The following is a 25,857-nucleotide window of genomic DNA, read 5'->3' as shown; positions in this document are numbered from 1 at the left end:
CCCTTTACAGGTACTCTGTGGTGAAAGGGTTTGTCCCAGTAAAGCCTCAATCCTTCATGCATGCGGGGATGATGGTCATGAGCTGCTTGGTGGGTGCTTGATGAGCATGCAATGTTTTCCTGTCATACAGATCGTTGTCCTCTCCCTTGTCATCCAGCACTGTAGGCCAGTTAGTATACAGCCTGGCTGCTGCACGCTTGCATCTCTCATTAAGATTGAATTCAAGGGGAGAGGATTTCCCCACCAATGGAGCTGCCAGGCTGCAGTCCCTGGACGGGATGGAGATCCACGGTAAATGGTAATGGATTAGTTCAGTCCGTGCCTTGAAAGATGCTGCTGTGTAAGGCAGCATCTTTCAAGGCACTGTGCCATATAGAGCATATAGAGCTTTTCTACTTTTACTGAGCACTCAAAGCGCTTATACAACACGTTTATATTCACCCATTCATACAAGCACTTCCATCTGTAAGCTAAGTGCTTTTACTACCATTCACACAAATTCACACTCCAACCCTTGTGTTGGAGAGCAACTTGGGGTTCAGTATCTTGCCCAAGGATACTTGGGCATGCAGCCCGGAGCAGCCAGGAATTGAACCGCCAACCTTCTGATTAGTAGGTGACCTGTTCTACCTCCTGTTCTACCTCCTGTTCTACCCCCATTTTGATTGTGAGCACTATCTGCAGTGTCAAAAACCTGACCATGCTATAGGTAGACGACTTTAAAGAAGAAAAACTGTGGAACAGAATGACAGCGATATGTAACTCTGCTGTGGCTTAATGAGTTCAAATGGAGTGGGCATCTGAGGTAGGGTCAAAATGCAAGACTCCCTTGTTGTCACTCTCCTGCTCAAATAAGGCAGAAAGGACTCAAATGAGCAAAGTCAGCTAATTTACCCCCAAAGTTAACTCACAAAGAAAGACCAACTAACAAGACCATTAATCAACAGGCGAACTGAAGTGGCACAATCTGCTGCAGCACCATCCAAATGAGAGATCTTGACTGTGTAAGGCAGCATCTTTCAAGGCACTGAGCCAGCAGAAAAGCCTTTCACACATTATAACACATTCTTTACTTATTCTGTCAACCAAAAGTAAATCAGTCATGTGCTAAACGTACCTTGTCTTTCAGGATTTTAGCTCTCTGGCTGTTCTGTACAAGTCTTCTCCCAAGCTTCTTGGCATACCAAATAGAGGCAAACATAGTGGCAAGTGAAATAATAGTGTTCGCTGCAGTAACAGCCCAAACAGTGCTAGTTGCTGCTGTCCATTTGAACTGAGTGCTCCTTATCAGTCTAGTATACCGCACAGACGAGGGCGGAAAAAGAGGGAGGGAGAAAAGATGGGAGATTCAGAGGAAGGGAGAACGTCTGCACAGCAAAGTCAGGTCTCTGTCAGCCACAAAAGCAAAGGGAGGGAGGGAGGAAGAGAGAGCTGGAGGAAGAGAGGTTAAGAGAAAGAAAGGGAGGACTGACCACTGTTTTGCACATAGAAACAGCATCTTCAGCACCAACTGAAACCAGGCTGTCAGCACCTCACAGAAAGAGGCGTGGAAAGGAGTGATTTGTGTTTGTTTCTAGTAACAGTACAGCAGCCCTCATCATCCTAAAGTCAGTTGGAATTGCTGTTTTATGTTCAGAATCTCTAACTGTCACCACTGCCTTTCTATAAGCAATTCATCGATTTATGCTACTCATGTGTTACAGTTCCAGAATGATAATTACACAGTTTAACAACATGTTCTAATTAGCATCAATGTTAAAACCAATGACATAAATAACAGTAATAATAGTAATGTCACATTTCAATGGGACATACTAGGCAACAGTCAGTTCTCAAAGTTAAGGTGCTGGAAACAAAAAAACCCAAAACAAAAACAGGATCCAAGCTGCTATGAAGAAATGGAATCTTGTGGGATGTTCCCAGTACACACTGGAAAACCACAAAGCATAGGAAAATATTCCATCTGTGAGTGAAGAATAGCCCGTGTAGTCTGTATTGCTGGAAGTAAGATTTTACTGTAATGACATTTTCTGGAACACAGTAATGTAAAATATTAGTGTACTAAATTCAGTAATGACAAACAGTTATGTGGTTACATATGTTCTTTCATTGACTGCGATGGCCAATCAGATGAAAGATCAACAGTGCATTTTTCTCAAACTCAGGAAAGCCAGATTAATGTCAGCTGCATCTAACTTCTGGTCATCGCCATTTTTAGCCAAATAATGTGGTTCTTCAGCAGGTTCCAACTGAATGCCCCTGACCGCTCTCTGCCACCTGTGTGGAAGTTCACTCTTTTGCACACACTGCTGTTTCACTAACAAGCTGGATCAACCACCAAATCATGGACCAGAGAAACTAGAATAACACAAAGAAAGGGAGTGTCACATTATTTTCTGCCCATGATGCTGTTACACCAGTATATCCTTATTTAGCAGTTTACTCTTATAACATTTTTCAAAATGATCAAAAATCTTATATAGAGATCTATAGATATCTTAAGGGTTTAAGCCACATCTAAAATATCAGAGAGAAACTGCTTCAGAGCACATATGTACACAATGTATTCTGTACCAACCTCCCATAATAACATGGCTGCCATTCTATCAGTAAAGATAAGGAGTGCTGAGGGGTAATTTCCAGGAAAGATCACACCACACAGCTGGACAATGATATCCTGCAGGCTGGGGAGGATGACACGGTGATGTTTTCTCAGCCTCAGTCTGGCTCATCGTGTCCTGGTTTGTCCTAAACACAGCTTTCCATTTACAATTACTGCACATGTTTGTCAGTGAGAAAGACCGACAGTAGACACAGGCAGACAGTACACTGAACAGGCCAACCACAGTTGTATGGGGCATGTATTTACATTTCTCATGAGGTGCACGTCAGGTTACATCGTAGGTTACAGCATATGGATCAGATGGGTTTCCAGTTACGACATAAACTTCACAGTGAAACATAAATCACTGGTTAATGCCGTCTACTGGAATTTTCACTCCAGCTGCCTCCTATATTTTTCCTTGGCCTCCCGGACAAGTTCTTAATATTAAAAAAAATACATGTTAAATAGTATATAATAAATAGTAGAGAGTAAATATTGATATACAAAATGGTCGTACAAAAATAAAAAGACTGGAGTTAACAAACAGACTAACACACAGGCTACTAAACTGCAACTGTGGAACAGTGTAGGAGTGGCAACGTCCGTGGTCCACTTATTCACAACAAAAAAGGTCTCAAATCAAAATCTTCATTAAGACCATGTGGAGATAAAGTGTTAAGAGTATAAATCCAATGTGCTTCTCTCTTTAACAAAAGAGAATTAACATCACCTCCATGTGGTGGAGGTTTTATGGCCTCGATGCCACAATAATGCAGTGACGAGACATTATGAGAAACTTGTGTGTAAAATGTCTTTCCACAGAACTCTTACTGTCATGGTTGCAAATGTTGGCCCGGTGTTCTGATATTCTGTTTTTTAAGGGTCTTGTAGTTTTCCCTACGTAGTCCAAACCACACGGGCATTTAAGTAAATAAATAACGTTGGTGGTTTGACATGAAATAACTCCTTTTATTTTATAGGGGTTCCCACATCGAGGATGATGAAAAACTTTGGTTTTATGAGTAAAGTTGCATTGTGTACAGGGTCCGCATCGGTAATTGCCTGAAGGAATATGCGTTAGGAAATGGCTCGTTTTTAGAGACGGGAGACAAGAGTGAACTAAAAAATTCCTCAGGTTAGGAGGTCTCTTGTAGACAAAGCGTGGAGGTGCCTGTAGACATTTAAGAGATGGATCTGAGCTAATAATATGCCAGTGTTTATTAATAATGGCTTGTAATGCCATTTTCCACTGATAACGTTCTTGTTCCTGCACCCCTTCAACTGCTGGATGTGCGTGTTTGGCTTGTATGAAGCAAGACTGACTCCCAGGGTGCTCACATATTTCCACTGGGAGCTCTGCTTGTCCATCATGATTGGAATAACAGTCAGTGGACAGGAGACAGACAGCTTCAGAGATAATTTTGTGGATGTCAGACCATGAGATGGAGTCCTGGCACTCAAAGTACCCCAAGACCTGCTCCAACACAGGGTAAGTCCTTACACCATCAAGACAACAGCTTCATCAGCAATCCTGGAACTCCATCCAAAAGGACCCAGGACTTCAAAGCCAGAGATGATCATTTTGATGATCCCCAAAACTTTTGGGAAAATCCTCTGTGGACTGACGAGATGCAGGCTGAACTTTTTGGAAGGTTTCTCAAATAAAATTACCAGCATTTGATGAAAAGAACATCATACCAACAGTCAAACATGGTAGTGGGAGTGTGATAGTATGAAGCTGCTTACATGTTTCACAGGATGTGAAACGTGTAATTCACAAATTAGCAACAAAACAAGAAATCTGAAAGTAGGAAAATACTTTTCCAAAGTACTGTATACAGCTCAGGGCTGAAAACCTGAAAATGGCATTAAATGGGTTTCAAATAACACCACAGATTCAGAGTAACAGGACTCACCTGTCAAACATCTCCTGTAAAACTAACAGAATTTCATGAAACAAACATCATACCAGCAGTCAAACATGATGGTGGTCATGTGATGGTCTGGGGCTGCTTTGCAGCTTCAGGACCTGAACAACTTGATGTAATTTGAAGGACGTTTCGTACCTCTTTGTTCTTTCTGGTTGGCTTCTTTATTTGATTCTCAGGCTGTTTTAGTTCTCTTCAAGGTTATGTTCATCTATATGTAATTCCTTCATTCTGTTACGCCTTCCTTGTGTTCTGTGTCAAGTCTGCACTTCTGCCATGTCTAGTCTTTTCCTGTTTTATTTTGCCGGTCCCTTGTAGTGTGTGCATAGTGTTCATTTTTGCTCCCCTTGTTTCATTAGTCTTATCCTGTTCACCTGTTTCTTGTTCTGCTCAGCTGTCTACACTTCCCTCAATTACCTTGTGTGTGTAATTAAGCCCTCAGTTTTTGTCAGTTCTTTGTTGCATCCTCGGTGGCTACCACACCTGCTGTGTGTGCTGTCATATATGGTTTTCCTTGGAAGCGATTTTTAACTGGATTCAAGTTGAGTTGTCCCTAAGCTACTGGAGTCTTTGGTTGTGTACATACTGTAGGGTCACTGTCTTATTTGAAGGTCAACCTTCCATCATGTTTCATTGTTGGAATGGTATCACACATCATCAAGAAGAAAAATGACACTGTGTAGTGAAAACCAGAAATCAGACGCTACAAGGCCAACCATCCTGCTCTCCACCAGGGCACCAATCAACATTGGTGCATGGAATGTTAGGACCATGTAAAAAAAAAAAAAAAGGGAAGACAACCAAGTTGTGCAACTACAACCTTGCATTGCTTGGAATAAGGAAAATGCAATGGGCACAATCTGGACAGAAAAAACTAACAGGAGGGATGCTCCTATATTCAGGACATAAGGAGGAAAATGCCCTCATGAATAATGTATTTCATCATGAATGCAGTACAATACTTCAAACGATGGGACAGTAGAAGTAACAGATCTGTTCTACAAGAGTCTGCAGGCCATCTGAGAGACGTTCAATGACATATTAACATCCTGATGGGAGACCTTAATGCAAAATTGGGAAGGGACAACACCAGTTATGAAGATGTGATGGGGAGACATGGCCTTGGGTTGGGAATGGGTTTGCAAACCTGTGCGCCCTAACAACCTGATAATTAGGCGCAGTCTTTGCACACAGGAGGATATGCAAGGCAACTTGGGTGTCACTGGATAGCAGCACTGAGAACCAGACAGACCACATCTGCATCACCAAAAAGTACATGAGATCACTGCAGGATGTAAAGGTGAAGTGAGCAGCTGACATCAGATACAGATACTTACTCTGGATGGCATTACTTTGGCCTCCAGTAACACTGTGAGAAATCTTGGAGTCATTTTTGACCAGGATATGTCCTTCAATGCACATATTAAATATGTAGGACCACTTTTTTGCATTTGTGCAATATTTCTAAAATTAGAAACATCCTTTCTCAGAGTGATGCTGAAAAGCTAATTCATGCATTTATTACTTCTAGGGTGGACTATTGTAATTCATTATTATCAGGCTGTCCTAAAAGCTCCCTGAAAAGCCTTCAGCTGATCCAAAATGCTGCAGCTAGAGTACTGACAGGGACTAGAAAGAGAGAGCAGATTTCTCCCATATTGGCTTCTCTTCATTGGCTCCCTGTTAAATCTAGAATAGAATTTAAAATCCTTCTCCTCACCTACAAGGTCTTGAATAATCAGGCCCCATCTTATCTCAAAGACCTCATAGTACCATATCACCCCAACAGAGCACTTCGCTCTCAGACTGCTGGCTTACTTGTGGTTCCTAGGATACTTAAGAGTAGAATGGGAGGCAGAGCCTTCAGCTTTCAGGCCCCTCTTCTGTGGAACCAGCTCCCAGCTTGGATTGGGGAGACAGACACCCTCTCTATTTTTAAGATTAGGCTTAAAACTTTCCTTTATGATAAAGCTTATAGTTAGGCTGGATCAGGTGACCCTGAACCCTCCCTTAGTTATGCTGCTATAGGCCTAGTCTGCTGGGGGGTTCACATAATGCACTGTTTCTTTTCATTCACCTTATTTACTTTGTTTATACTCCACTCTGCATTTAATCATTAGTTATCATTAATCTCTGTCTCTCTTCCACAGCATGTCTTTTTTTCTCACCCCCCTCAGCAGATGACCCCCCCTCCCTGAGCCTGGTTCTGATGGAGGTTTCTTCCTGTTAAAGGGAGTTTTTCCTTCCCACTGTCACCAAGTGCTGCTCATAGGGGGTCGTTTTGACTGTTGGGTTTTCTCTGTATTATTGTAGGGTCTTTACCTACAATGCAAAGCACCTTGAAGCATTTCAAGCATACTGATGCATTTCTCCCACAGCAGGTTAAGGCAGCAGGATACTGGGCTCTCTCTCTTTCTCTGTCTCACTGAGCTCAGGGATATTCTTCTTCTTCTTCTTTCCAGTGTTTCTGTCATTATCTCTTCCTCTGTCTGGGGCAGCATCATGATGTTCCCAATATTGTCGTGCTGTCTCTGCTCCACCTGGACTCATTGCTCTAAAGAGACAACACAAAACTCACCAATGACCCTTTTTAGCAGTATGAGCCTAATTTGAGAAAAAAAAGTTCAAATAACTCTTAAATTATCACAATCTCATCAAAATATGTAATAAAATAAAATAAAATCCCAACTATACAATACAAAGTCCACCCTGTCATGTGGGGTTTGGTGACAGGGTGGACAATGACAGGGTGGACATCTTTGGATTAATTTAGTATCTAAGAAGCACGCGGTGGACCATCAGCTACCAAAGTTATTGGTTATTGAAGGAGACCACATGATGTTTTTTTAAATACATTTAAACTTTCTGAAAACTTTTTCTATTAATCAGCTTTTCCTCTGACAGTGTGGACATGCTAAGGTTGACCACACCTAACTACCAACATAATTACATGAAAATGAGGAAATATAAGTGTAGCTGCTGCAACTGTTTCAGCCTCCATTGAAGAACGACAGATTCAGGCTGTTGATGTTACTGATTTCATTAGTTGGTTTCTTAAAGGGGTGATTACTCCATGATGACAGGGGGGACAGAAGTTTTATGGACGTGCACAAAATGTTAAATAAAATAATAAAAATGGAGACAAAAAATCAAAATGGTTTGTTTTACCCAAGAATTTGGTTAGAGTAATAAGAACATTTCAAAAGTGTTTTCATTTTGTGCCATTTATTACCTTATTATTACACTGCTTGAAAGGAGCAGACCAGCGTGTGGGACATACATACATTCTTGTACTGATGTGTGTGTCAGTGTATCCAATTTTATAATACCTAAAATTTTCATTATTTTGAAACATGTTAACAATAATTCACTGATTCTGATGAGGACACCAAAAGGTACTTCATACCTTTGACCCATCAGATTGTCATCATTTTCCATCAGGTGTTCTATTTGGTTGGATTTGTCAGTCTGAGCTTGGATCGTCTTGCAATGATAGACTGGTGCAGTTTTTCCTCAAGGCTCTTTTCTGTAGGCACAACTGCCCTCATTAGATCATCTTCAGTAACTGCACCTTCCTCATCACCACTTTGCGGGTCTGCCATTGCGGTTACAATGTTTCACTAATGCTGTGACAGAGTTTAGTGGTAGAAAACTTAATTTCAAAGCTACGTACAGTCATTAGCAGCAGGGAGTAATAATGGGCTTGACTCGTAGGCACCTGTGCATTTACTGTGCATGTCTGATGCAAAGGCTATTTAACACCTTTCTCATATCACAATTCTTGAGGACCGAAGACCGTTGTCAGCAGGTTTAATGACATTCAAAAGGGTGAAACTGAAAACATGAATATATACAGCATAAAATGTACTTTATAATGAATTTCCGCTGAGTGACATCCTAAATACTTCTATATGTATTAAACTACACTACTGGCGCCATCTTGGACAACCTCGTAAATTGCAGGTAAGTTACATAAAAAAGAGACTCATTTTATGGTCAAATAATGCGTAAGTGAACTATAGCTAACACAAAAACAAATTTCTTTGGTACGCACCGGCAATGCAACCTTGAACAAAGATATATGCAGTAATTTCCTCCAACCGGACATCATAAACTGGGAGTTGCTGCCATTACCGTTTTGTTAGACTGTTACTGCTGTTCAATAAAGTTTAGGTTCAAATAAAATAAAGGATTGTCAAGTTGCAATACCTAAAAAGAACACATGAGGACAGGCTTTCCACTTTTTGTCCTACATGGATGAAATTAGTTCCTGAACGCACAACAATAGCAACTTCATAACAGAGCAGCACCATTCTTACTCAAGAAGTCAAAGAAGAGTCAGGTCGTAGTTTTGCATGTTTATTATCCACTTTCTTGTACATTCAGGTTATATTTCCAACCACATATATCCAAGCTTCTCTCATATTTACCTCACATGAAATATTCCTAGGATGTTCCACATTGTAGATGAGAAGCGAATAACAATAGCATCAAGCTTGCATAACAACTGCATTGTGGTCAAAAGTCTTTGTGCATCAAATCTAACTCTGCTGCTAACCCACGTTTCCTGAGTTCTGTGTGTCCTAGTGAGCATGTCTAGTGAGTGTCTAGTTCAGTTACTACCCAACGTAATGGAAAATGGATTTTTGAAAATGCAGTCTAATGTCATTCAAGACCTTACACAAGCACTAGTGACAACAACCAACAATAACAAATATAAAACACACCACAAACCTACAAACTGAAATTTGTCAAATTTGTCAGAAATTCCTACTTGATTCAAAACCAATTCAGGAAGTTTATTCTCACAAAAGTGAAACAGTGGGAGATTTCAAACAAACAAACCACAAACACAGGAAGGTCTCTTCAGGTGCAACACTGCCACCTACTGGCTCAAAACAGTAGAGCAACAACTGCTTCCCAACAAGCCCCACCTCCCAAATGGGCCATCATTACAAGTTATTGACCCTGCACATTTCACATGGTGCTACTGAACTCAGCAAATATGCAGCACATACTATATATATGAGACCAATGAATACTACTACTTTTGTGCTTCTGCAAATCAAAAAAGGACAAGAAAAGATATGAAGAGGAAAAAGAAATTTAAAAAATCTGAAAATACTTTGAAAAACTGTCTGCTCGTTAATTTGTGCTACGCAGAAAAAAATATTAAAAAAATGATAAAATCACTCACAATGGGTGCTATTCTTTCACCCCTTTTTTCCTTATCAGTGATCAGTCATCTACAAACATTCTTTATATCTAACAAAATACTCAATAGAAGTAGATAAAACGTAATGTAGTGCAAAACTGGGCCATCTGTGGTCACATGCAAAGCAAAAGGATGAACAGAGGAGGGAGAGATCATGTTGGCAGCCGTTCATAGTGCTGCGTTGGGATGAAGGTGGGGGGGATCATGTTTTTTATGCCAGGTGGAAAAATCCAGACTAGGAGTGTGAGGAGAAAGGTTGAGGTGCTGACCTTGAGAGGAGAGATGTGGGAATGGGACACGTAGCCGTGCACGTTTTCGATCTCGGACAGGTTCTTCTCGGACACATGCACAAGCTCTGGAGCGCGAACCTCGCCGGTGAGCTGTAGGAATCCCTGCTCAAGAGGTGGTGAGAGGTCTTCTTGGTAGGGATACTGCTGAGAGTGAAAAGGAAGAAAGAGGAAGAGTTGGTGGTAATGGGGGTCAGATTTGAATGGTGGTCAAAATAAATTTTGTACCACCTCTCTGTTGTTCACAGAATGACAGAAGAGATGGCAAAAAGGATTTATCTTGATTAACTTTAGCAAATTCATGTTCATTTATTATTTTGAATACTTGTCTTTCTTAGTATAAATATTTAAAAAATGTGCTTAAATCTTCTGTCGTTAAAAAGAAGAATGACAATTAATTTGCAGCTATTAAATCATAAAGCACAGAAAAGTATACACACTGCAGAACATCTTATCAGGTTTGAACTGAAACTGAACAGCAGTTTGGCTGTAGAGTTCCAAAATAGTGTTTAACAAAACAATGAATTTAAAGCTGTGAATTATAGTAGCTCCATCTTCATCTTCTCTTTTAAATATAATAGAAACAATGAGAGAGAGCAAGAACCTTTGGGTAGTAACCAATAACTCATGTTGAGTCTGATACAGCAACACATTTTCAAAAAGTTAAGACAGAGGCAACGTGGTGGATCATTTAAGTCACGAGGGACATGTATTATAAAAAAAGCATCCAAAAGATGTACAGATGGAGAGGGGTTCACCATCAGCACAGCCTGTAAAAAGGCAGTGATAATGGTAGGGAGTGTTTATGGGAACAGCAGTAGATCGTAAATGTGTGGTAGTGAACACATGAACACAGACTAAAGTCCAGACACAATAAATTACACATTTTAACATGAGTGATGACAACTGAGCAATGCCTAAAACAGTATTATCTCTAAATACTGCGGTGACAGACATGCATAGAATGATATCATTGTCTTATCAATTGCCAACATGACAATGTATGCAAATTGAATGTGGTGGAAAAAACTACCCCTCTCTCTCACCCAGGTAGTGTTCATCAAAGCTGGGTTCATGCAGGGTTGGTGGTGGCCGTTGCGGGTTGGCCCATGTACTGCTGGTGGCCTGTTCTGAGAGAGCAGGAGGACCATATGTGACCACTAACAGCAGACAGCAAAGGTGAGACTTAACACATTAACAGTTCCACAAACAATCAATTACAGCCAACACTCAGCCTACAGCACAGAAGCACAAACACAAAAGGAGGCAGAGAAGCCATATGTGCTGGAATATACAACCCCAATTCCAACAAATGCTGTGAAAATGTTAAAAAATACATAAATAAATAAAAAATAATGTAATGACTTGTAAATTTCATGATCCCATATTTTATTCACAACAGAACCTTTTATCACTTCATAAAAAAGCATGTGGTACTAAAAATAAACAGCTGGCAACAGGTCAGTAACATGACTGAGTATATAAAAAGGGCATTTTAGAGAGGCAGAGTTTCTAAGATGGGCAGAGGTTCAGTTTTCAAAAAAATGCAGCTAAAAGTTATGTGAAAATCTCATAATGTTTCTCAATGTAAAATTGTGATGACTTACAGTACATAAGAAAAGATTCAGAGAATCTGGAGAAATCTCTGTGCAGGGGAAAAGGTCAAAATAGTATTGTATGCCTGTGATCTTCAGGCCCTCAGATGGCACTGCATTAAAAACAGGCAGGATTCTGTCAAAGAAATCACTGCACAGGCTCAGGAACGCTTCCAGAAATCAATCTGTGGCAACACAGTTCACGTGCCATACACGAATGCAAGCTGAAACTCTATCATGCAAGAAAGAAGTCATCTGTGAATATGATCTAGAGTGCTGTCTGAGAGCTCATTTAAACTGGACTAAGGCAAACTGTAAAACTCTTCTACGGTCAGACGAATTGAAATTTGAAATTCTTTTTGCAAAGCATGGATGCCATATGCTCTGGATTAAATGATGGGTGCCCGGGTAGCTCAGTGGTGGAGCAGGTGACCACATACATCTGCTGCGTTGCAGTGCTGGAGGTGTGGGTTCGAGTCCCAGCCTGTCACCAGTTTGCCTGTGTGTCCTCCCCTGTGTCTTCCCCCCATTTCCTGTCTCCCTCTACTATCAATAAAAAAGCTGCTGTGGCCAAACCCCCCCCAAAAAAAGAGGAATGGTAAATGGACTAGTTCTTATTGAGCTCTTTTCTACTCTAGCTGAGCACTCAAAGTGCTTTATACAACCATCTGGTTTACTATCAGCAGTCAGCCTGTCATACTCTAATGGTATGGAGGTGCATTAATGGCTAAAGAATTAACAGCTTTCACATCTGGAAAGAAACCATCAATCCCAAAAGTATTTACAGTTTTTTTGAGCAATGTATGCACTCATCCAGATATTTTTCTCAGAGAAGGCCTTACATAAAACAATGCTAAACCGTATACTGCATCTATTCCAACAGCACATAGCAGAAGAGTCCAGGTGCTGAACTGGCCTACCTGCAGTCCAGCTCTTTCACCAACTAAAAACATTTAGTACATCATAAACAAAAAATATGACAAACATCCCTCTCCTGAAAGTCCAGCAACTGCTCTCCTCTGGCCACTGACCAACATGTTCACAATCTGAAACTGCTAGTGTCAGCAGTATGAATCTGAAGCTAGACAACAGAATCAAGGGTTCCACCTAGCGGCTGATTGCACGGCGCAGTGCTGGGCTGAGAAGTTCAGCTGATAACTACTGGAACAGATCACTATCACCACAGTTTGCAAGCGGGCATGGCCATTAGCACTAGCAAACAGTTGTCTGTGAACAAGAGAGACAATTGAGTTATTCGAGGTAAATGATGATCCACTGCAGTCCTAAAAGAAACTATGTCATTCAGCTCTAAAGAATCCTGTTGAGCATAATGAATAGACTTTCCCTTCATTAAGGGGTCATTCACAATTATCAACATTTTCCAAAGCGTACAAACCATAAGCCAGGGGGGGAGGGGGTTAACACCCAACATACGCTTTTCAAATAGTTAGAAAATGTCAGTCAGAACTATGTCTACTGATGATATTAGGCAGGGACAAGCTGTGAGTGCAGTGCAGCAGGTATGGAAAGACGCCAAAGCTGTAGGAGATAAATTCAACAAGGAAGTGGAAATGTTCCAAAAAGCCGAATCAAAAATGGAAACCGTACACAGTAAACCACAGAAAACGATGATGAATTTTATTCAGAAGGTGTGTACATTAATTCTACATGTTCCTGGCCTGTTTTTATCTATGCTGGCCCGTATATTTGTGTGTAATCTGGTGATTGGCGGCACTGTTGCCAACTTTTGTGTAAGAAAACTCGCTGTAGGCTGTCTCAGAAGATGCTAGAAGTCGCTAAAGGACAAATCAAGGTCCGGGGAGGGCACATGGGGTGTGTCTCGGTGCCAAAGTGAGGTCCGGGTGATGCCATAGCATACGAGACACAGTACCAGCGCTGTGTGTACACAAAACACGGCAGCAGCGGAGATTTCAGGTTTCCGGTGTTGTGCCAAAACGTGATTTCCGAATTTTTAAAAATGTATTATCTTTGCGTATATCAGTAAAAAGGCTGTGGTGCACAGGATTTATAAAGGGCTTATATATAAAATGAAGAAATTACCTGTTTTGCAAATATATTTATGACTCTGCATTATTGTATCTACATTATAATCAAGCCAGTCCTTTCTGGCTACTCCTTGCAGAACTGTAATGTTAGATTAGTTATAATTTCTGCAGCCCTCTCAGCAGATCTGTCTGGGAAAAAACATTTTTAATGTCAGCGATAATTTTTACCCTCATTAAAAAGAATATATAGAAGTCCCTTTGCTGAGAAGTGACTGCAGCTTCTATCTGTGACAGGAGAGATATGTTTGACACGTCTGACAGATTTTACACCAAAAATTAATCTACAGCAATTAAAATAAAACCATTACTTTTTTTTTTCAATACTTGAAATCACTTTTTGGCACAACACCAGCATATCTCCAAAAGTCACTGGAATAACTCGCTAAATTTGTTGCTAGTTTGTCATTCTCCTCAGTTGGTGTGTGACCTTCTTTTCTTGGCTGATTTGATGAAAGCCCAGTTGGGATAACCACATGTTTTAAGGGCTTTCTTTACATACATGTCGTTTTTGTTTCCCTTCTGTCTTTGAGGGAACGTTTTCTGCCCGGTGTCTTACTGGTGAATGGAGCCAAACTGACTCTGACTCACTCCCCCTCCCCAGACTTCACCCTCCCATCCTGCCAATATCTGAGAAACTGTCATCACTGTCAAATGTGCCCACTAATGAGTGTAAGCTACTTTGTGTGCTTATGTACAGTTGGCAACATAATCAACAGTGACTTTCTCATGTGCATCAATGTAGGTATGACAAGAAATAATGTGTAGACTAGATTTTGCACTTAGCATCTCTTCAAATGCCCGTGATTTTTTATTTATTTAGCTTCAGTCTGTAACTTTATAACTGCCTAATCTTCCAGCAACACTGTTGGAGAGTTTTTGAACAAGAATCCAAACTGAACAAACTGCTGAGACTGCCATGAAATGATTCAAAAATATATTTTGCATCAACACTTTTCATTGTGTACCCGGAGGAAACCCACATTCCAAAGACATGCACTTACTGGGGTTAGGTTAATTGGCTAATCTAAATTGCCCATAGGTGTGAATGAGAGCATGAATGTGAGTGTGAAAGGTCGTCTGTCCCTCTGTGTTGGCCCTGCAACAGGCTGGCGACCTGTTCAGGGTGTACCCTGCCTCTCGCCCTATGACAGCTGGGATAGGCTCCAGCCCCCCCGCGACCCTTAACAGGATGTGCGGAAGCGAATGGATGGATGGATGGACTTTTCATTGTGATTTCCCTTAATTAAATTTCCCTGTTTGGCTGCTTAGTTTAGTTCACCGGAGCTTATGTGAGAGCTATCAAATAGCAAACGGACCAGTGCTTTTCAATTCAGAGAACCCAAGCAGAGAATACTGCTTATTTTGCAGTAGTCTGAGAACTATTTATATATGGGACATTAATTAAAAAAATCAGTGCCTCCAACCTGCCAAAATGTGGTACTTTTTGAGCACTCACAACTTTGCAAGTACAGAAGATATTAACATCTTCAGATTTTCAAATTTTCAGGGTTGATTAAAAAAGTTTTAATATTTATATTTAATATTTTGTTTTCTTATAATTCACAGAAAACTTTTGATACCATGCTCATCTTCCCTGAACTCACATGAGTGTGAACTCACACACTCATGTGAGTTCAGGGTGGTGATTGTTCTGGTGAAGAAACTGTTCTGGAGTCTGTTCTGGTTTTGATGCTCCTGTAGCGCCTGCCAGAGGGCAGCAGGTCAGAGGTCAAAGCCAGGGTGTGAGCTGTCCTTCATGATGTTCCTGGATCTGCTGATGCAGCGGGAGGTGTAGATGTCCATCAGGGAGGGGAGAGGGCAGCCAACGATTCTTTGTGCTGTCTTGACTACCCTCTGAAGCCTCCCCCTGTCTGCCTCAGTGCAGCTGCCGTACCATACTGTGATACAGTACGTCAGCAGGCTCTCAGTGGATGAGCGGTAGAAGGTCAGCAGCAGGTTTGAGTCCAAGTTGTTCTTCCTGAGGACCCTCAGGAAGTGAAGTCGCTGCTGAGCCTTCTTGATAACAGCTGTGATGTTATCTGACCAAGAGAGATCAGCAGAGATGAGGACACCAAGAAACCTGAAGGTGTGGACCCTCTCCACACGCTCGCCGTTGATGTAGAGGGGAGCTGTGTCAGTCCTGTGCTTCCTGAAGTCGATGATGATCTCTTTGGTTTTCATGGTGTTCAGTACCAGGTTGTTCTCTGAACACCAGGCTGTCAACTTCAAGACCTCCTCTCTGTAAGCTGCCTCATCTCCCTTTGAGATGAGTCCGACCACTGTGGTGTCGTCAGCAAATTTGACGATGAGGTTGTTATTGTGGGCCGGACTGCAGTCATGGGTGTAGAGGCAGTACAGGAGGGGGCTCAGCACACAGCCCTGTGGGGAGCCAGTGCTCAGTGTGCGGGTGGAGGAGAGATGGGGGCCAAGTCTCACAGTCTGGGGCCGGTTGGTTAAGAAGTCCTTGATCCAGGAGCATGTGAGAGGGGGGAGTCCCAGGGTGTGCAGTTTGGTGGTGAGAATATCCGGGATGATTGTGTTGAACGCTGAGCTGTAATCCACAAAGAGCATGCGAGCGTAGCTCTGCTGCTGCTCCAAGTGGCTCAACACAGAGTGGAGAGCTGCAGTGCTCTATTTATATGGGATAATTAGTGCTGGAAAAAAATATGAAGCCCTGGCTTGTAACGCCAAACTCATAATTCTCATAATATAAAAGGTAAAAATTTGAATGGCTTCGTTACATATACTAAAGATTTTGAAAGCTTTTTTCAGTTTTGACTGATTCTATCTAGTTATCTTCTCAAGCTGAACAGTTTTTGCACTGTCTGGGGAAGGTCACTGCCAATGGGTGGTACTACCAGTACATGTCAAAGTTGGATACAACTGAGTTCCCAAGGTTTTCCAAAAGAAAACTTTACCTCTCGAGGAGTTTAATGTAGTGTCTGACTGATGTACACACTGTCACTGCTGCCAGACTTTGTGCAAACTTAATATAGTACTGTAAATGCCTGCTACATATTGTGCTGGCTCAATGAAGAAAACGGCATGCAGCCTTGCTGCACTGGTTTCAAACTTCAGCCTGTCACTGTATTCGTATGATGATAATTCATTCCTCTTCCAGCTGCATGAGAGTTGCAGAGGATGAAAGTCACTGACCACAGCTGCTACCATATTACTACCATGTAGCTTTTCCAAAGAGTGCACTATGTGAACTCTGCATTCTGATTTAACTGTACTGTAGTGTATTTTTAAAAAATACACTACAGTACAGTGGTAATTGTATTGAACCACTAGATGGAACTGTTACACTGAGGAGCTGTGTTTGGAAGAGCCAAAGACAGTAAATAAAAATTCAATTACAGCTCACATTATTAAATGGTGATTGAGGTCAGTAAGGATTACTTAATCAAGACGCCTGTAGGGAACTAGTCCCCATCATAATTTCAGAAAATAGAATCCAGTAAATAATATCTGACACCAATGTGTTTAAATGCACAAGCAAAACACAAGCTGAAACTCCAGTGTTCCATTAATACAATGAGAAGCTTTGTTCTCTTCTAAAAACTGCCATTCATACATTTATTCTAACATTACAAGATGAGGAATTAGTAACTGGACAATTCTTAAGAGGACATTTCCCTTTACATGTACCAAACCAGAAATTGTACTATGCTGCTATGTTATGAAATGGCAAAACAAGAAGATCTGATCAGGACACAAAAAGATTATCAGGATCAATTTAGCTGCAATTCAGTACACTGTGTAATATTCAGGAGGCTGAATGCTTGTACTACAATGACAGGGCTTCAATTACACTTTTACCAGAACAGAAAACAAATATTAAACAAGCAATAATTTTGCATCAGCATTAACATTTCTGGATGAAATTCAATTAATTCAGAGCCCACGACTCAGTGACAGATAGCATGTGGAATCCAAACGAAAGCGAAGCCACTCTGTAGCTCATGGATGATGTTTGCATTTAGCATGTCCCCCTGAGGAATACAAAGACTCTTTCATAAATGTATTTGCCTACACATCACACAGAAGGCAGCCATGTTTTCTTCTCACACTATGTCTCACATTAATACAATACAAGATGCCCTCTATGTCAATACATTTACATATAATTATGAGCCCAACTCTGCCATTGTTCAGCCTTACACAAGAGAAGTTCAGACTGAGATTTGAGGATTGCCACAACAATAGGAAAAGTCATTGTTCACTGGCTGAATGCTGTTGACTACGAGTCCAACTAGGCAGATGACACAGTGGTTACCAGTCACTAACTTTACAGGACCATTCACTGTGGACCGGCAGCACTGTATGAACAACCTTACAACTTACAATCTTACAACAATCTTGCAACTTCCTCTGGCTCTTTCCGGTCTCTGAGCGAGCGTTGCAGGAGCCTCTCCCTCTACCGTGTGAGGCGGCTTGCAAGAAAAAACTTCCCAGGACGCTCTCCATCACACATCTATAGAATGAGGAGAGGACTGAGCTTCAAAGTCCAGTGTGCCTCAGCCTCCTGAGGAAGTAGAGGTGCTGGTGTGCCTTCCTGACCAGACTGGAAGTGTTGTTGCCCCAGGTGAGGTCGTTACTTAAGTGAACGCCCAAGTACCTGTACCTGGGGACCACTTCCACCTCAGATACTTCAGTGTGCAGGGGGAGGAGGGGGAGTCTGACTCTCCTTCGTCATCACATTTTCATTTTATCATTTAAGACATTTGTGTGAAATTTTATCTTAATTTGCATATCAATTTTTGAGCTTTGGCAATGTAGCAATGTGGAAGGTCACAGTTACCTCTGACCATCAAAATCTAATCAGCTCATCCTTGTGACCAACAGAAAGTTTGTAACAACTGCATGAAAGAGCTCCTGATAATGGACTCATGCCTGCAGCCATGGCTCCCACACTGACCGGAAATGCAAACGCATTAAACCTAAAGTAACAAGCTTGTTTTGAAAATGTACAAAGTAGAAAGTACAGATACTTGTGTAAAAATGTAGGGAGTAAAAGTAAAAAAGTAGTCAGAAAAATAAATGCTCAAGTAAAGTACAGATACCTGAAAAATCTACTTAAGTACAGTAACGAAGTATTTGTACTTCGTTACTTCTGTGTTCAGTTACTTCTGGAAGTGACTGAACACAGATCAAAGTCAGGGTGGTCAGTATGTGTTGTGATCTTAATAGTTTTGGGACAAAGTAACAGACAGCACCTCACAGCAGAATCCACTCATCGTTGGTTTGGGTCTGACATGACATTTGCTGACATTTTGGCAATTATAAAAACAACCAAAAAACTTGGAAGATCTTTGTCAAGCTGCAAGCTGAAAAGAAAATCTTAATATGAGCTATATCCAACAATCGTATTTTAATAGCTGAGAAACAGTATTTCACAAAAAATAAATAACTAAAGAACAAAGTTTGGGTCTCTTGACAGAAATGAGGATTTCATTTGTCTATGGGGCAGTGAGTTCCTACACTCTGCCTAAAGTCTTACCTTTCTCTTTCTCCTACATTTCTACCTCTTACATCCAGGAAACAAAGGGAGCTTCTACTGTGAACAATACTGACAAGAGAAAGAGACAGCCAGGGAGCGAAACCATGAACGGACTGGTTCTCACAAAGGGAGACTTTGAGACATAAACCACAGCAGCGTCGACAGCTTCAGCTGCCATGTAAAAAAATAACAACAAAAAGGATTCTTCTTTCTCCAGATTAAGATTTTTTTATACCATTAAGACTTCTACTTGGATATCCAGTATCCATAATAATAAGAAGTCTAAAGTGCCAAACAACTACAAAACTGTTACTATATTAAGACTGAACCCAGTGAATCAGGAGTTAAAACTGTTCAGCTTTTACCTGCTGCATGTCTTCAGCACATGAAAGCAAAAAGTTAATTCTTCATAAATATTTCTTCAGGGTCAGTGTACAAAAGAATAATTACAGCATGCAAAATCTGTTCCTCTGTTCTGCTTCTACCTGGCTACGGTTTTAAGTTGGACTTGAATAAGTGTGAACCTCTGGGTTTGCAAGTCTCAAAGCAGAGAAAGTGAAGCTTGAGTTCAGCATTTAAAATACTGTCAGCAGCCAGTGCCCCCCCTCAGCCTCCTGGCAGTAGAACCTTTAGGTGGCACAAATCCCAGAGCACATAGGTACCAGGTCTCAGTATATCATAGTGGGGGGCATGTGAGCCTGAGCCACTTTAGTCACCATATCAATTCAGTAGCATAGCATAAGGACATATACACACACAAGGATATTTACACATACATGCACACCTGCTCATAGACTGTACAACTGCAGCTTGTCCCACTTACTCTCATAACACTAGCATATACTAAACTGTGGATGCCTTTCTTACCTCCATACGCTTTTCCTTCTCCTCCTGCATACCTGTGAACAGAGCTGGGTGTTTGACTGTGTGTGTGTGTGTGTGTGTGTGTGTGGTCTATATCTGCATATCCATGTGTGAGGAGATTCAGTCTGCTAGGAAAACTCTGGCCGTCTTCAGACTAGCTGCTGATTGTGCTAAAGTACACGTGCGTGCACACATGCGCGTGCAAAAACTGTCAGTGTTGTGGGACAGCAATGAATTGCTTCCCTATCACTGCATCAGCAACTGCGGCAAACAAGTTCCCTCCTACTCCCCACCCCATTTTAAAGACTTCAACCAGACTTCAGTGGGAACCACAGGCTGCCCAGACTGTAGTGCAGCACGGACTCTTCATCAGGTAACACACAACCACTGCACAGCAAAGTCTGACTACAACCAGAAAGACAACTGTGTAATATTTCAAATCAGTAGTTTTGAGTGCAAGTTTTTTCCATGGGAAGAAAGTCTGCATTGCACTCTTAATAAGAGTCTGTAGAAATCAGGTCGTACAAAGTTGGCAGCCTAACAGTGTCCCAAAAAGCATAACCTAACACTACATTCACAATTTGTCAGATGGTGTAAGACTGCACACTAGATCTTCATTGTTTTCAACAGGAGAGTGTTAAACTGCCAATGCTCAGATAAATCTGCTGTGCTTACACTGATTATAAACTTATAAACACAAGCTGAACTTCTTACTCATTATAAGAACTAAACACACTACCTAATGTCCTCAGTGTGTTTTCTTTGGCTTTTCATTTTTCAAAGAAAAGTTTACCTCTGACCTCTTAGATTCAAGGATTCTTTATTGCCTTTTGCATGCAGTGCAATGAAAATCTGTCCTCAGGTCCCCGTGTTTCCCACGTAATTGTTATGACATTCAAATAATTTAAAGAAGAATAAACATAAGTATATATATATATATATATATATATATATATATATATATATATATATATATATATATATATATATATATATATATATTAGGGGCGGGACTCGATTAAAAAAATTAATCGAATTAATTACAAGCTTTGTAATTAATTAATCGAAATTAATCGCATTTTAATCGCATTTCAATATTTAACATGAGAAATATTAATTTAAGTTTAGTTGATGAATGAATCAATATACATAAGCTTAAACTTCAAAATGTTGTTTATTTTCCCACCAGTCTGCTACACAGAGCAATGAAGGGTGGAAGTGCTCCTGTGATAAGCAAACTCCTGAAATTAAAGTTAAGCATCATAACTGGATAGTTTTATTCAACATTAATGTCTCACTTAATATAGTTGGAAATTAATCATTCTCTCAGCTGTATTCCTTGATGTTGAAATGTGTTATGCTTGTTTTAACAGCTTATTTTGAGTTAAAGACTTAAAATTAAACCACAAAAAGGAGAAAAAGTTCGTTCTCCGTTTAACAGCTGCTTTTACACAGCTGTGCTTCACACTCACGGTTGCTAGGCGACATGAGCTACGCAGAGGTGACGGCAGCTGATATGAAGGCTAGCTGCTCACTTCCGGCCTTTGTGGTGTTCGTGGGCTGCGAAAGACGTGGGCCGGGTCCTTCGCAGGATGCGGCCCCTAATTTGGACATTGTGCGTCGATATAATCTGTATGCCGGGAACTCGTGCACTGAGAAACGTTCCACGGTGCAAAGTGCGATTAAAATGCGTTAAAAATTTTAACGCGTTAATTTCCCCGTAATTAATTAATCGAAATTAACGCGTTAAAGTCCCACCCCTAATATATATATATATATATATATATATATATATATATAGATAGATAGATACACACCTGTGTGTGTGTGTGTGTGTGTGTGTGTGTAATACATAACACATAAACATACACACAATATGGCCTATTAAATACTAATGAATACTAAAAATAAAACTGTCATTCACAGTTTAGGATGTGTAGTGATGGTAGGGACCTGCGGCTCCACAGCAGTAAGTGTGTGAAACAGCAGCATGAGTGTGTGCAGAGTTGTGCAGCTACACAGCAGGTGAAAAATGAATGCAACACTGGATGAAAATAAATCTTGTGACATTGCAGAAGCTTATCGAAACAATGCCACAGCGAATGCATGCTGTAATCAAAGCTAAAGGCGGTCCAATGAAATATTAGTGTGTGACCTTTTTTTTGGTGTCGACTTTTTGTTTGGCCAGGCAGTGTATTTCTGAAGACCTCACATGGACAATAAACACAAACTCACTGGTCAAGAAAGCACAACAATAACTTTACTTCCAGAGAACACTGTCACATGGTCACCTTCTTTCAATGTACCATTGAGAATGTCCTGACGTGTGGGATGCTGGTACAGCAGCCGCTCAGCAGCAAACAAGAAGGCGATACAACGAGTCATAAAAACTGATGAATGCATCATCAACAGACTTCTGCCCACATGTAGGATTTTGGATTCTGGGAACTTTGTGCAATACGATTTTACTATATTTACTATTTTTACAATTTGTATTATTTTACTATTACTGTTTATTTTAGTATTTACTATTTTGTGTGTAATTTTATTTTTTTATGACTTATTCTGTTTTTTTGATTTTATTCCTTATCCTTTTTAAACTGCTGTGTATGACAATAAAGGAATCTTGACTTTTAAGTAAGCCCAGGTTATTGTCATAATCCTCTCCGGGCTATATCAGATGAATTCCAAATGGGGTAGCAGTGACTCAATTCAAAGTCCTCCTCCTTTGAAACTTTAATCCAACATGCCAAAAATGAGTAGAGAAAAAGACAAAAATTATAATCCCAGTGCATAAATCCACTGTGGTTGGTCGGTGGTTAATCCTCTGGCACTTCTTGCTGAACTTTATGAACTCCAAAGTCCGTTCTGCAGGTGTTGCTCTCTATGCTGTCCATGGGAAGCAAGAGAAAAACCCCAGAAAATTCCCAAATAGCTCCCTTTTTTACCCATTTTTCCATACGCATGACTCATCCCCCACTCCTCCTTCTCTCTCTCTTTCTGAGTCACACATTTTTACACACACACACACCCATGCACACACACATGTATATGCACACAGCCTATTGGAACATTCAGCACTTTCCTGTATCACACATCTGCCTAAACAGTGACCTACCGCACTTTCTCTTTTCATCTCAACACCCTCAGATCAGCACAGGTCATATTATTTATTCATTATATTGATTAAATTTATTCTTGACTGTAATTATACTTGATTAGAATTGTGCACGATTAACAAAAATCACATATAGATATACTTCATTATAGCACGCTCTGTTACTCTAATCATAGGAAGGCCAGATGGTAAGTCCTTTATTTCACTCTTGGATAGAAACAAGCTGGGGGAGCTCACACCTTTCAACACTGTCAGAGGCAGAGAGGCACGGAAAGGAAAGCAGGAATAAACACACGCTGAAAAGCAAGATCGCTCTTTGGCAGGAAATAACGCAAGCAAGGTCTCTAACAGTGAGCGTCTGAAGCTTTTTAACCACAACACAAATTTGAACTTGCTGCCCACACAGAAATCTGCACACTGTGGCTAAAATTCAAATGTATTTTTTCTTGTCTGTGAAGATATTATTCAGTAAAGACAATTTTTTTCACAACATAGTGCAAAATAACAGAGAGAAGCAGAAAGACACGATCCTAGGACTTTTTTATGATTTTTCAAGCCAGCATCCCATTTCTCAAACGTTTGTCACTGGTAACCCTAGGTCAACAATGAATTAAGTAATTAATTTATAAATCACTCCTAAAATACTCTGACCAAGCACATTTAATTAAATGTGAATCTTGATGTTAATTTTGACTGTGATGATGACAAAATAAATGGCTGATTTTTTGCAGGGCAGTTTTTACAGTGTTGCAGTCACGTGCATTATTAAGCTGGCACTTTACTGAACCACAGCATTTTTTTAGGTTACAGTGTGTAAAAAAAAAAACATCACTACTAGTACACTTCTATTTTCTTACCCCTCTCACTTCAAGTCACAGACGTATATACGTAGATGCTGCATCGAGCACTGAATCGTACGTCGATGTCACCGCCATACTGGATGTGGCAAACATAAATATAGAGGTGCTAAATGGATTTGTTAAAACCATTTTACAGTTGAAACTGGCTCACGTGGGCTTACCCTTTGTATTTGGCCATTACAACATTTTGAAAACATAATTTACAGTAATACTATGTCCCGCGGTGAAACCAGCCTCCAAACAATGAAGTCAGTCTTACTGAACTAACAAAGACCTGTACAGGTCGCCAGCCTGTCACAGGGCCCATTCACACTCACCTTCACAGGCAATTTAGAGTGACTAATTAACCTAACCCCAGTAACTGCAGGTGTACAAGAGAGCGAGAGTGGATGCCTCGGGCATTGGCAGTCAGGCGGCAGTGCTCAATTTACATAGTCCTGACCGACATTTTTTTAACTATTTGAAAAGCGTACCTTGGGTGTTAACCCCCCCCCCCCCCCCCCCCCCCCCCGGTGCGCTTTGGAAAATGTTGATAATTGTGAATGATCCCTTACAGCACGGATCTGCCACATCCAATATGGTGGACGGGCTGATGTATCACAGCAATGGGCCCACCCGCTCAATGTGGCGTCTATGTCTGTGCTTCAAGGGCATAATCCTAGCTGTGGTGCCTGCTGTAGGACAAACATATTTTAGTCCTGTTAGAGAGATCAAAAACATTAAATTTAGACTGTTCCCCTTAAGGACTGCAGCCAGCTGGCATGCTCCATCTGTTTACATTGGAAGAGGCTGTAAAAATTTATGAAAGGAGTCCAATACAAGTCGATGAATCAGTGAAGCTTTTGACTGATGACAGTGATACTGCGGTGAGTTTATTGATGATATCCTGAATTTCTCTGTTAGTAAGCCCTGCTGTTTACCGCTGTTAGCTGCTGTTAGCCATTAATAAAACTGTCTTTGAAGTGGATCTAACACTGGTGAACTTTGACAGCAAAATCTGATTTTAAGACGCTCGAGCCCAACATTGGAATGATGTTAGGCTTGAGTTATTGTTGTTTAGCCAGCTCGTTATCAGCTGTCTGGAGGGCATCATGTCTAATCTGCTAACAGTGAGCACACGGTTTGGTGTTTGAGCCCTTACCTCAGTTCAGGAGATGACTCTTAAAGTTAGGGGGAACAGGATGACGTTTTATTAAGATACTAGTTGTGTTGTCTCTTTCCTTCTTGTTTTTGCTTCTATGGTGAACGGGACCCTTTTCCAACAATGAAACAAAGGCATGATCCTTCATGTTTTTATGCATTTAATCATGAGTTATTTTTAATCTCTGCCTTTCTTCCACAGCATGCGTTTTGCCCCCCCCCCTTACCCTAAACTGGTTGCAACCGGACTGCCCCTCCCTGAGCCTGGTTCTGCTGGAGGTTTCTTCCTGTTACAAGGGAGTTTTTCATTCCCACTACAGGGGGAGACATGCAGGAAATGGTGACAGACTGGGATTCGAACCTGCGCCACCCCGGTGTCCAACCAAGTGCTTGCTTATAGGGGTCATTTTCACTGTTTTAGTGTTTTGTTTGTTTGTATGGTTTTTACTTTACAATAAAAAGCACCTTGAGATAACTGTTGTGATTTGCTATTTTATACTAAGAAACACCATGTCCCCCTTTATAGAATCACAGTCACATTCATGCTATGCAAGTTACAAAAAACAGAAGTGGAAAAATAAGTTTTGTTTGTTTTCAGGTTGATGATTATGGTTTTTATATAGCTAATGAAAATCAGAAATCAGCTACCACTATTATTAGAATGTTTTATTTAGAG

The 25,857-nt window shown here is 40.8% G+C and overlaps 1 protein-coding gene across 1 annotated transcript in view; it reads right to left on the bottom strand.

Moving 5' to 3' along the window:
* Positions 1–25,857, bottom strand: part of dlg2 (discs, large homolog 2 (Drosophila)) — a 208,278-nt gene that overhangs the window by 98,594 nt on the left and 83,827 nt on the right. Inside the window, 2 exon segments of the mRNA XM_030747140.1 lie at positions 10,018–10,182; positions 11,082–11,165. Coding sequence (XP_030603000.1) covers positions 10,018–10,182; positions 11,082–11,165 — 249 coding nt within the window.

Source organism: Archocentrus centrarchus, chromosome 14 (assembly GCF_007364275.1).
Source record: "Archocentrus centrarchus isolate MPI-CPG fArcCen1 chromosome 14, fArcCen1, whole genome shotgun sequence".
NCBI classification, from domain to species: domain Eukaryota; kingdom Metazoa; phylum Chordata; class Actinopteri; order Cichliformes; family Cichlidae; genus Archocentrus; species Archocentrus centrarchus.
The sequence above is the reverse complement of the archived record's forward strand: the minus strand, read 5'-3'. Positions and strand labels throughout refer to the sequence as shown.